At 31.9% G+C, this 13,412-nt stretch overlaps 2 protein-coding genes across 2 annotated transcripts; both read right to left on the bottom strand.

Annotated features, from left to right (window-relative positions):
- Nucleotides 1-943: 943 nt before the first annotated feature.
- LOC122605816 lies at nt 944-1,949 on the bottom strand. Its single transcript, XM_043778774.1, has one exon. It carries the CDS (start codon nt 1,892-1,894, stop codon nt 974-976), a length of 921 nt encoding a protein of 306 aa, XP_043634709.1. The 5' UTR covers nt 1,895-1,949; the 3' UTR covers nt 944-973.
- Nucleotides 1,950-8,931: 6,982 nt separating this feature from the next.
- Nucleotides 8,932-9,847, bottom strand: LOC122604628. The gene has a single exon (XM_043777503.1). The coding sequence runs from the start codon at nt 9,829-9,831 to the stop codon at nt 8,932-8,934; it is 900 nt and encodes a 299-aa protein (XP_043633438.1). The 5' UTR covers nt 9,832-9,847.
- Nucleotides 9,848-13,412: the final 3,565 nt, after the last annotated feature.

Here is a 13,412-nt window from a genome sequence, read left to right as displayed (position 1 = left end):
GCATTCTAGAAGATGATAGAAACAACAAGATAGTAGCCAAATAGTATAATTGTTGATCATATTTAAGTAAGCACAAGATTGGTTACATAGTACTAATTTCGAGAGGTAAACTGGGTGGGTTGGGTAACTGGTAGAAACAGGGTCAAGTCAAAATGTTTCGTGTTAGGCTGGCGTAAGAGTGAGAACATTTTTTTGTCCACCTTTTAGTCATTTTGTTCTTACAAAACTCATATAATTGTATAATTATAATGTAAAGTTGTTTATTAGATAGATCTAAGATATGTAGTAAGCCTTCAAGATATAGAGTGTGAGACTTTGAACCGTTTCCTCTCCAATTTTTCTTTTTACTAGTTTGATTTACTATATGTTAAGTTGGGTTGTGCTTAACATATTTATTTATTTTTACCTTCCAAAAAAAAAAAATGTTAAGCATAACCAAACTTGACCCATTCACATGTAAATGTATCAAAATTTCTGAAGCGCTTGATATATATTATGATCTATTGTTGCCTCTGTTTTCTCTGATGCAAATAAATTACTGATGAAGTATACTTCACTCTATTCCTTTATATTGCTTACATATATATAAATATTTATCGATATAAGCAAACTTCTACTTAACCACAACTAAAAACAAATCATTTTACATTGATTTTTAGTTTTGTTGACAAATTAAACTACACATCAGGAAATTGTCCCCATTTTTTTGGTGCACAAATCAAAATTGTTGGTGTACACGTCAACTACTCCCGTATAAAGGAAGTAGGTACATTGATGAATATGGATTATGCTGGTTGCAAAAACAATGAAGTAATGGTGATATAACTTAAAGCTGAACTTTTATATCTACTGTACGTTTGGATTAAATATTTAAATGTACATGACTATTGAACAGATAAAAATGGATCACTTAAACGTATCGAACTAAAATTCTCGATGTCAATGCAGAAAAATCAAAATACACTTCTAATTTTTACTGCGAAATGATGTTGAGCAGAGAAGCTCTGGTTCTAATCAATTGCCTAAACACGCACTCTACTCGGGTTTCCATACCCTCAACCCGACTTTCCAATCTTTCCAATCTACATTTCGCAACTTCCATCTTGTCCCCTTTTGTTGATGATTGATTTTTGCTTAGAATTTGCAATGCACCATCTATGAGTTCAAATTCATTCACAATTTCTTGTTGTTGTTGATGGTCTTCACATGCCACCATCCCTTTGTGTATCAACTTTGATACCACAATTGACCATTTGTTTGGCTTTGTACTTGGCATTGAGAAGAACATCAACAAAGATTCGAATATAGAAACCGTTGTTTCACTAACTCTTATTACCGCCTTGATCACAGCTGCAAGATGGTGGTTATCTGAATCAACCACAACCAATCCACCACAAGTGATCATATGATCAACTTGCTTCAAACTTGCAACTAAAAATCTAACATCTTTCTTCATTTTCTTTCTAAAAGAAATGTATTTCGCGATACTAGTTTCAAAACTCGAGTCTTCTTTTCTTCTCCTTAGTGCACAATGAAGATCCACAATGTGTTCTTTAATTTGTGTCACCATATCCCTTATACTCCCACAAACATCCAAGAATCTAATAGATTCTTCAATTAACTCTTCGACCCATTTCGTGTTTTGCTCCCGAGAGATCAAAACTTGTGTAGCGGACGAATTTAAAAGATCGTCCATGCATTTATACACTTCTACAAGCTGAGACAAGCCATTGAAGATATTCTCAACAGATGGCTTGGATGTTGCAACCACGGTTGCGGTTGCAGCATTATTAAGCTCTTGTTCGATTCGAAGAGTGGTTGGATGTGATCTACTAGGCAAGCTAATAGATTTAACTTGGACTTTGGTTATGTTAAGTTTTGAAGAAACGGCCATTTTTCTTGGAGGATATAAGTCAAAGTTTGGTTGCTTTGAACTACTAAGTTGAGGCCTATATATATTTGCATATTTGTATATCGGCTAATTTGGAAAAAAAAAAACATATGTATTTAGTGTAGCTTCCCACGTAAGTTTATAGGTAAGTGGGGCAGGAACAATAGTATTGGTACATGTGTATATGTGTATATAAAATATATAGTAACATGTGATGAAAGTATGGGCTATATATATTTTGTGTTGGAAGTTAGGCCAACGCAACAATTTCCCCAATGATATATGTCAATTTTCTTAATTTATTTATGTAACACATAATTATGGTTCGTCTATAATACACAGATTAGGAGATTGTGAGATTTCATAAGCAAAAAGATAAAAAGATTGTGGCTAAGTGTGGTTAGGTGTACAAGCTTTAAAAAGTAGTGTCATTTGGATATTAATTATGATTTCATAAGCAAGAAGTTGTATCTATATATTTAAGTTAAACTTATATACGTGGCATTTAAGATGGTATCTATGGCAAAGGAATGAGATATTTGCAAGATATCGTTGTTGTAGTTATATTATGGTCCATATTCACGTGTTGTAATTGGGCCACGTATATGGTTTGACCCACGTGTTGCTCCCACAGCTATTGATACTTTTGTGCTGTTATTAAATGGTCCCATAATGACAGACCAATACCTTCCATAATTAGTCGCAACTATTTTTTTTTTCCTCGGCTGAGACACATTACGTAACATGTAAACATGTGAAAAATTATATAAAATGAATTTTTCGTGACAAAAGTTAAAAAGTGAAAAGTTATGTGATAAAAAGTAAAAAAATGAAACGTTGGTGGCTAAAGTTGAAAATATAAAAATTAATAAAACAAAACTTTTGTGTGAAAAGTAGAAGAAATAAAAGTGATGTGGCAAAAAGTAAAAAGACGAAAACTTCGGAAATTTATGTGATAAAAAGTAAAGATAATGAAACTTTCGTGACAAAAGTTAGAAAAAAATATGTATAAAAAGTAAATAACACAAAAATTTCGTGCAAGAACTAAAAGAAATAAAAGTTATGTGACAAAAAGTAAAAGTTTAAAAGTTTATGTGACAAAAAGTAAAAAGAATGAATTTTCGTGGCAGAAATTAGAAAAACAAATGTTTAAAACTAAATAAAACAAAGCTTTCGTGTCAAAAGTAAAAGAAATTAAATTTATGTGACAAAAAGTTAAAAGTTTTCATCATAAAAAGTAAAAAAAAATGAAACTTTCTTAGCAAAAGTTAGAAAAACATATGTTTAAAAAGTAAATAAAAGCAAATTTTTGTGCTAAAAGTAAAAGAAATTAAAGTACGTAACAAAAGTTAAAAGGTTAAAGTTATGTGGCAAATATTAAGAAACCTAAAGTTAAAAGATTAAAGTTAGCTGATAGGGACCATTTTTGTAACAAATTTAACGACAGCGACTATAATTGCAAGAAAAGATTAACAGTCGTTAGCTGATGAGGACCATTGTTGCAACAAATTTAACGACAGGGACTAAAAGTGTTAAAAATGTGTGGCGCACGCAAACCGATTCATGCTTTTTAGTATATACTAGTATTTGTCCCCGCGCGTTGCCGCGGAACATGATTTTTACACCACAAAGTTTTGGAGTTCTTTAATCAACTTTGCTTAAACTCAAAATCTCATCTTTATTTACACGAAAGGTTAGCAACTTAAAACACCAAGATAAGTTGTTTTTGCTTTCATTTAAAAGGTTGCCCGCCTTAATCACCACCAACATTCACGATACCACCCTTCTACACAACACAATAACAATCAGAGTACGTCTACATTAAGAATCAGTTAGCAAAATATATATGATGAGCATTCTAACTATAAATCCAGTATATTACCCTAGCTATGTGCATTTAACCAAAAGCTTAGAATCATTTACCCATACAAAGTTTGTCTTTTTTAGACCTTTTAATATATAGCCAAATGCCTATTTGATTTCAACTTGTGATCGGATAGTGAACAAACAGTTCGTTCTTTGTGGCACTAATCAATTACAACTTTGCTATATGCTTGACCTGGAATGAGACTGTCGGCATAACGCACTTTGCTAACTTAGTTGTATGAGCAGTATGTAAGATCCAGGACAAACAACAAAGTGGACTAAAAATAATAAACCTCAATCAGTGAGAACTTCTATCAATTAGCTTTGATGTTTAATACCTTAAAGTCTTAACTATCTAACTAAAGATTACATAAAAAAGTTGGGGCCTCTTTAATTAAGGATTACATAAACCGCAATCAGTGAAAACTTCTATCAATCAGTGGACTTGAAGCAAACATAGCCATAATTAAAAGTTACAATCTTTTTAACACCAAACATAAGGATTACATAAAAAAGTTGGGGCCTCTTTAATCTCTATGTTTGGTGGAGGTGTTTTTGATAGATACCCAATTTTATAACAACATGTTCGTACTGTTTTTATAAATAGGTTTCTATATAAACAAAACACTATTATCAACTACCAACTCATCATCCCAATTGAGTTCCCAAAAATTTAATTTCCATTTGTATTCAAACAAACAAATAAGTATATGTCTAGTTGAGTAGTTGATAAATTATCAATGAAAAACAAACATTATGATGATATTAGAAAGTGATTACCTTGAGATTTAACTAAATCCTATAAGTTTGGCAGCGTAAAAAGAAAGCGCGAGAGAGAAGGATGATACGATCTATGAGAAGCATGTGGAAACAAAGATAGAGGATCTAGGTTGGTAAAGTTGTACCATAAGATTGGTAGAGATGAAAAAAGTTTATACTATTGTACACTATGCATAAGATATTGTAAAAAAGCACTTACTACACTATGCATAAGATATTGTAAAAAAGCACTTAGTTTTTAGTATACAGGTAAATAGTAATAGTGAGTCAAACGGTAGCAAAATGAGTATTATATTTATTTATTTATAAGATACTTACTTTCAATTTAAAATATACGAGAGTAAGTACTCGCGCGTTGCGGTGGTGACATGGTGGGTGTGATAGCTAGGTCATATAGTGTGATATGTCATAAAGTGTGATAGGTCATAGGAGTTGATATGTCATAGAGTATGATAGTCAAATGCATTAGTCGTACGAGCTCTGTCCTCGGATTTAAAAATTCGTCGAAAATATATCGAATGACATCTCTAATGAAAAAACATGAAATTTTAAGAACACCCATATAATTTTTATAATTTATCGATGTATGGTTTTTGAAATAAAATATTTTGAATGAATTGGAGGAATAAATTATTTATGAAGGAGAGAGAAAAAAAATGAATGATTGAGATTTTAGGAGAAAGAAAGGGTATTATAGTTATAGGTAAATATAAAATAGATAGGAGGGGCATTTTGAGAAGTACTTAAAATCAATATTGAAAATTTAAGTTCAATTTTGAGAAATACTTAAAATCAATATTGAAAATTTAAGTTTGAGAAGTAGCTAAAAATAAGATTTTTTTTTTTTCTTGTACAACTTTATTCGAGCCAGGGGCATTTTTCGACATTTCCATGAATTTTGTAAATAACGATGGTTAAAAAGTCATATTAATAAAAGAAAATCCTAAATTTTATAAAAAACTGGTCTTAAAAGTAATCACATCTACATGTTCATATTTTTGGGTATCTGGGGTAATTACCGTAATTATCAGTTTAACGTGTCTAACTTTTTTTTTTTGAACATTCAAACTTTATTAATAATAGAAAACTAGCGAGCAGCTAGTATAACAGAGAGTTCAGGTACCATATTACAGACGGGGATAAACATGAAAATAAAGTAAAGTAATACAGGAATTAGGAGATCAGATTAGAAGTTGAAGTAGCTCCATTGGGCCCTGTCTAGGTTATATCTGGGGGATCTGTTGGTGATCCAGAGAAAGGTGAGAGCTTTGATCTCTCTTGTAGCATACCGTAGTGATGGAGTTTTACCAGAGAAGGTGATATCGTTTCTGCATTTCCAAATAATCCAGCAGAAGGCAAGGATTATGAGGTTTAGTAGCTTGCTTTTTTTGGCGGGGATATGGGGGTCTTTGGGGACGTCGAGCAGTTCCTGGATATTTTCAGGTTTTTGTATTGTAATTTTGCACCAATTTGCAATAAAACTCCAGAGGTAGTCAGCGAAGGAGCAGTGCAGGAAGAGATGGGTCGACGATTCGCTGTGGTTGTTGCAGAGGGGGCATAATGAAGAAACGATCTCTATATTCCGTAGTATCAGATTATCCTTCGTTGGGAGGCGATTTAACCGAAGTCGCCATCCCAGCATGTTCACTTTGATTGGAGCGAGACGATTCCATGGAAAGGTCCATGTCTAACTTAGTTGACAAAAATCTTTTATCCAAATCCAGGTTACATCTACTTAATACAAGTCAAGTGGGCAGGCAAAATGTCATCGGATGACAATTCTTTGAATAATTAAGAAAGTAATGTACCAACTAAATGATATACTATTTAAATGTTCAAGTTTGAATGTCTAAGTCTTTCGGTCACAACTTTGACCATTAATATTATTGTTTGTGTTTTATAATATCTGGCGAAAGTTATATCAACGTAAAATACGTTTAACACTCAATCGATTCATATATTTCTCATCAAATATTACATAACATAAATAAAAATCTAGACAGTCAAAGTTATACAAGAAAGACCTAAAATGTCAGGCTATGACATTTAAAATGGGACGGAGAAAGGTATACTCGTAATACAAAGTAGTTAGACCCGGAAAATTTTATAAAAGTCGAAACCTTTAACCAAATTTATTAAACTTCAAACACTAATCGAAAAAACCATATAGTTCATGTATCAAAGGATGATGTACATGCTAAATGGAAATTACATATGTGTTTAGCACAGCCACTTTAAGTAGACATAATACAGTGACATGCATATAAATGTTATTTGGGCTTATGTACAGATGTCACCGACTATTGGAACCGAATTCATGGAAGGCCATCACCATTAAAGCCTTGAAAACAGTTGTGGATGACATGAACCTTTTGCATAAGACAAGATTCAATAGATGGTAAGTATATGATTATATAGATTATATGAATGAATATATGTATTTTATAAGTGTGCATGCTTGGGTTGTCTCATTCATGTTTCCATATACTATTTATGACAGCTATTTAGATCTTTTTGTTTATATGTTTTCTCAGATTCAGTATTGACTTCCACTCTTTGCCTGCTGTTATGTATAGGAGTATTTTTTAAGTGTTTATTGTTCCTACATTCAATTTTATACTCTGTATCACTACACAACAAAATGGATATGTTCTGTTCTAATTGGATGATTAGAACTTGTTTAATACAGTCTAGAACTTTTGCCTTTTGTAAGTATTATAAACTACAGTATTAGGTATGAAATTGTGCATCATATTAGGTAATGGTATGCATTATCAGTAATTTACTACCAATTAATATTAACTCTTTTTCTATCAAAACAGAACATATATCAATAATTCTAGTTATAGGATATTCATTTGCATACCTTGTTCAGGTGAAAAATCCGAGCCTGTGTGACAATGAACTAAAGGACACTAGCTAGATACATTTTCGATCATTATATAGCATCTTGGCTTGTTGTTTTTAAAGACGATAAGAAATGCCCCAAACATCAAATTGTTGCCTAAACTACCGAAATACGAGTACTTTACCAAGTAAAACATGAAATGGAAGAAAAATAATGGATTGCAGAAAAAACCATGCTTAGTTGGGATTATTGCCATACTTTCAAGTTTTTAACCGTCTTTATGATCGTTTTGTGATGATATCTATCGTTGAATTAGAGAATGAGACATCCCTAGATAACATTTTTACGTTTTGTGTCAAAACCGTTATCGATGTATGTAACATTTTGTGTGTGCTTTCAAGCGGGTTGAATCTGCAGAGCCCCCCGGATCCCTGTTATGAGCTTGAAGGAATCACTATACTCTTTGCTGGTTACTGCAAAATCTGGAGACTTACGCCTTCTTCAGAAAAAAAAAATTTTAAAATCCCCGATATCCTATTCTTTTAAATTCATATGGATATGCCAAGATCAACGAGTCAAAATAATCATTATTGAAATCAACTAGTTAAACCATAACCAATCCCATACACGTTCATAATAGTTAAATTAGTCTATAAAATTTTAATTATTTTTGGCGTAGAAATCTGTTAGTCTCATATGTTAAATTTAATTATATGCAACCAAATAATCAAGATCCGCTATAGCACAATTAACCAAATTTGGAATGGCACGTCTCCACTTAATTGAGGAGGCCCAGGTTCGTGTCCTGGTGGTGGATAAATTTTTAAAATTTTGTTTTCCAAAACTTTTTTTACAATCATAGTTGGCCATTCATATATTACGGTAGAATAATAGTTATGGAATTATTATTTCATATTTATATTAATCAGCTTTGACCAAAAGTAAAAAAAATCCGCTTACGCCTACAAAATGTGAATTAAGATATTAACAGAACTTATCAATGGATAAATAGTTGATCACATACAAATTTATTTTCTGTTCTACATGTTGTAAAGGAGGAACCTAATATAATTATGAAAAGTTCATTACGAACGTGGATCAGTTGGCCGGTTGGACCATAATTTACGCGGATCACTAAGTAAGTTTGATTCGACGTATTTAGCTTCTAACTTTTTAAGCAAGTAAAATGGACCTGAAGTAATATAATTGACCTGAGGTTGTCCTGCAGGGGGGCGCAGTTGGGATTATTGCCAGAATTTCAAGTTTTTAACCGTCTTTATGGTCGTTTTTGAGGATCTCTATCATTGAATTTGAGAATCAGACATCCCAAGATAACATTATATTTAGGTTCAGAAGCTTTTAGAGGATCGAATGAAGGATTATTATTCAAAAGAGATTTATATGTCTAGACTTTCATAACTACTGTACAAATTTGTGTCAATGTACATGTACTCTTGAAATAAAACATAGAAACCATAAGCATATTGTGTAAAAGTCTTGATGCTTATGTAGTACGTGTTCCTAATCGTAACTCAGAAGATAACGTTTACAGGGAGATAATATTAAGAAAAGAAACTCTTGTTCTAACCAAGCACCGATATATTTCATTTAACCCGATCTCCATATTTTCAATCTGAGCTCCCAATCTCTCTAATCTACACTGTGCAATCTGCACATCGTCTACTTCATTTATCGATCCATATATGCGCAATGTGGATTCAATTCTTTCAAATTCGTTCACAACAACACCTTGCTCTTGTTTATCTTCACATGCCACCATCCCTTTGTGTATCAACTTTGACAACACAAGGGACCATCTATTTGGCTTTAGAACCGGGGCACAAAAGAACAATAACAAAGACTCAAAAACAAAAGTTGTCGTTTCACTAACTCCTATTACCGCCTTAATCAAGGCTACAAGGTGGTGGTTATCTGAATCAACCACCACCGAACCACCGTAGTCCATGATCATGTTATCAACTTGCTTCAAACTTGTTACCATCATTTTTACATCTTTTTTCATTTTCTTCCTAAAGCAATTATACTTTACGATATTGTCTTCAATGACTGTCACTCCTTTTCTCCTACGTAGAACACAATGAATATCTCTAATATGATCTTTGATTTCTGACACCATTTCTCTAATCCCCCCACAAATATCCAACAAATTCATAGACTCATCTACTAACTCATCAACCCATTTCTTGTTTCGTTCATTAGACATTAAAACTTTGGTAGTTGATGAATTTAGAAGATCATCCGTACATTTGTACAATTCTACTACCTGTGATAAACCACTGCAAATGACTTCTGCAGATGGGCTAGATATTGTTGTTTTGATCTTGTTAAGTAGCTGTTCAATTTCACATGTGGTCGGATGCGATCTGCAAGGTAAACTAATCGATTTAGTTTGGTTTTTGATGCTAAATTTTGAAGCAGAAGCCATGATACAAGTAAGGCAAACTTAGTTTTTCCTATTTGTTATATATGGTAATCTAATAATCTTAACCTCTATACATGGTATGTTATATATATAAACTTTCTAATGAGTATGACATTATTGGTCCATAGATATAAAAATATGAATTCTGCAAAGCATGGGCTTTTTTACCTTTGTGTTGTGTTGGATGTTTGGCCAACACAATTGTATCCTTGAAAGATATACTCGTATAAGACTTATTTTTATCAATATTATTGGTAAAGAGTGGGATGTGACAATTGAGTTTCCCTTTACATACGTGGCCTCTTTAGATTGATTCTTAAAAGTGGTATCTTTTTTACTTTATGATTGAATATTTAGAGAGAGGGACATATATTAGCTTACTTGCTCAAGAAACTTTTCATCACATTTGTTTTACATTTATTTAACCGGTACACGTATTATGACTATGCAAGTATTCAATAGCTTCTTCTGGAGACAAATGCGTCCTTAGTTACCTAATAATTATTCTTTTAGCCACATGGGAAGAAGTTTGTGTTGGAAGGTAAGTTCTAACTTCACTGAATCATTTCAATTAGTCACATACACTTGGTTGTTTGTTGTCATGCTATTGGGATTTTATATTGCACCAATTAATTTTTAGTGTGTTGGGTGTGCAAACTTTTTTTTTTAGGGCGAGGCATTATTTTTCATATACTAATCTCTAATTCCATAGAAAAACCGAAATTGTGTGAGAAAAACCCCCTGTTTTTAGTCGGGATGAACATTCTACTCACACTCAATTTTGAATCCAAGACTTTAAAGTGTCAAATTCAATCGTATCTCAGAATATGATAATATCAAAGTTAATATGCATATAAGTTTGGTGGTCAGCTACTCTATCGTCAATAATTGGTTTTAGATGAAATCCTAGTTGGATTTTGTATAATTTGGGCTTGATGAGATTATCCTCATAGCGCCAAGGTTGTAAAACTCCTCCAAGTCGGCCGAGTACCCAAAATAAACTCATGACTCCTCGCCGAGTCGAGTCCGAGTCACGAGTTCTCCAACCTTGTGATAGCGCTTCTAACATATGGTGTACAGTAGTCCCCTGAATTCATTTTTGACACGAATCAATCCTTTCCATAGGTCTGTTCTTGGCCTGTTTCATAAGCCGAGAGCCGAGTGTTATTTGATCATATAATTTGATGGTTTTCAAGAGTCATCCGCCTCCAATTTCGTCTACTTACTCTATGGTGTAGTGTTATTCAAGAATTTTAATAATAAAGGGCCTTCAAAGACAAGTTAATGGATTAGGTTAGCAACAGGCCCGATTGGAATGGGCCGTCTTCATTTGACGTTGAAGCACTTAAGTGCAAAGTTTTAAGTGGGTATTTGGTTCACAGGATTCCTTTGATGGAATCTTAATCTTAATTGTTATTGTTAATATATACTATAAAACAGTTGAATTAATGACTTATTAGCCAATTATATCATTCGATTTCATCAAATTGACTTTTGATAATGTCATCATTTAGATAAACTACAAACTGAAAATCCTAATAATCATTATCCAAATATTAATTATTATATTAATATGTATATTAATTTATATAAAAAGTCTCATTAATTTACACCTTTTTGTTTTTAATCAATAATTTACACTTTTTAGCACTGAATACTTAATTTATATTTAGAGAAAATCACGACAATAGTCAATTTTTGTTGCGATCATACCAAAATAGCCAAGGTTATTCGTATTATCACAAAAATAGCCAACAAAATCGCAACACAAAACGCAAAATCGTAACAAAAGACGCAAAATCGCAACAAAAAACGCTAAATCGCAACAAGAAATGCCAAAATCACAACAAAAAATGCCAATATCACAACAAAAAACGCGAAATCGCAACAAAAAACACGAAATTGCAACTCGCAGTTCGCAATTCGCAACAGTTTGACTCTGACTTTTTTTTTTTAGAGGGATAAGATTTCTTGCGACTCTATCCATAAAAAAATAAGATTTTTTTCAAGATTTTCTGATCATACAAGTACAAAAGTTAATTAGTATATCATGTTCAAAAACCGTTTTGCCACCAGTCATGGACAAAAGACTACCTGGCCGACCCAAAAATCGTGATCGTATACCGTCCAAGGGTGAAGAGAAAAAGACAACAACATGCAGTCGTTGTAAGGAAAGTGGTCATACAAGGCTGACTTGTGGTGCACCGATGCCATCACAAACATCTTTTCCTCCACCAAGAGAGTATGTATCTTCATCAAAATCAAAAGGGAAATCAAAATCGACTTCACAATCATCTACTTTCGGTACTGTTAACTTAGAGGATTATTAGTATGTTTCTTATGTATTTGTGTTGTAGGTTAATGTTTTGTGTGTTTTAATTTCTTAATATTTTATGTTTTAAATGTTATGTTTTATTTAGTTGTATTTGTGTTTTTAAAATTAATGAAAGTTTAGGGTTTATTTGAAGTTTTTTATTTATGTCTTATATAATAAACTAGTATCCTTAAAAAATAAAAAATAAAAAAAAAGTCAAAGTCAAACTGTTGCGAGTTGCAATTTCACGTTTTGTGTTGCGATATTGGCATTTTTTGTTGCGATTTTGGCATTTCTTGTTGCGATTTCGCGTTTTTGTTGCGATTTCGCGTTTTTTGTTGCGATTTTCATTTTTTGTTGCGATTTTGTTGGCTATTTTGTGATAATCCGAAAAACCTTGGCTATTTTGGTACGATCGCAACGAAAATTGGCTATTGTCGCGATTTTTTTTTATATTTCGTTTTAGCCATCCACTTGAGATAATTTTGTAAATATTACAATCATTTAATTAAATTTAAAAATATTTAACATATGAAATATTTTTAATAAACAAATTTGAAAACCTAATGACTTATTAACAAATATTAAATTAGATTTTTATAATTATAAATATTAATATTTAGTTTAATATTATATATAAATACAATATAAACTCTAGTTACATATCTCAAACATAATAACAGATAACAATATATAACATCATTATCCTAAACATAATAGGAATCACAGGACATGAGACGATCATAGAACCAAACACGATTTACAACAGTGGGTACTTGAATCCTAAATTCAAATGAATATAAACTCCATTTAAGATTTATTTTATCTCTAAATCAAAAAGTTACATAATTTTCTCCTTTTTTGTATATTAGTTTTGACTTTTGCATTTTAATGTTTAAAGTTACAATTGTCACTCAAATCAAGAGCTCTAATTGTTATCAAATGATATAAAAACAATCCTAATTGTTATCATATTATCATAGAACAAGTGATTGAAAATAAACCTATACGTGTTATGGATGTGCATCATGATTAAATACATATACTTGAATGTCAAGTACAAGATTACAAATATGTTTATATTTTAATTCTTAATTATCTATCATAATAATATCACATTATGAGTACATCTGGTTTCAAAATATTCTATAATGGAGAAACTATTATATATAGCATGTGTTTTGTGGAATGACTATGACAAACAATTCCATCAATATGTCTAGGCTAATAATAATAATGACGAACCTATGATTATTCTACTACAACTTAC

The sequence above is a fragment of the Erigeron canadensis genome, chromosome 6 (assembly GCF_010389155.1).
Source record: "Erigeron canadensis isolate Cc75 chromosome 6, C_canadensis_v1, whole genome shotgun sequence".
In the NCBI taxonomy this organism is placed as follows: domain Eukaryota; kingdom Viridiplantae; phylum Streptophyta; class Magnoliopsida; order Asterales; family Asteraceae; genus Erigeron; species Erigeron canadensis.
Note: the sequence above shows the minus strand (reverse complement) of the source record. Positions and strands in the feature narration are given on the sequence as shown.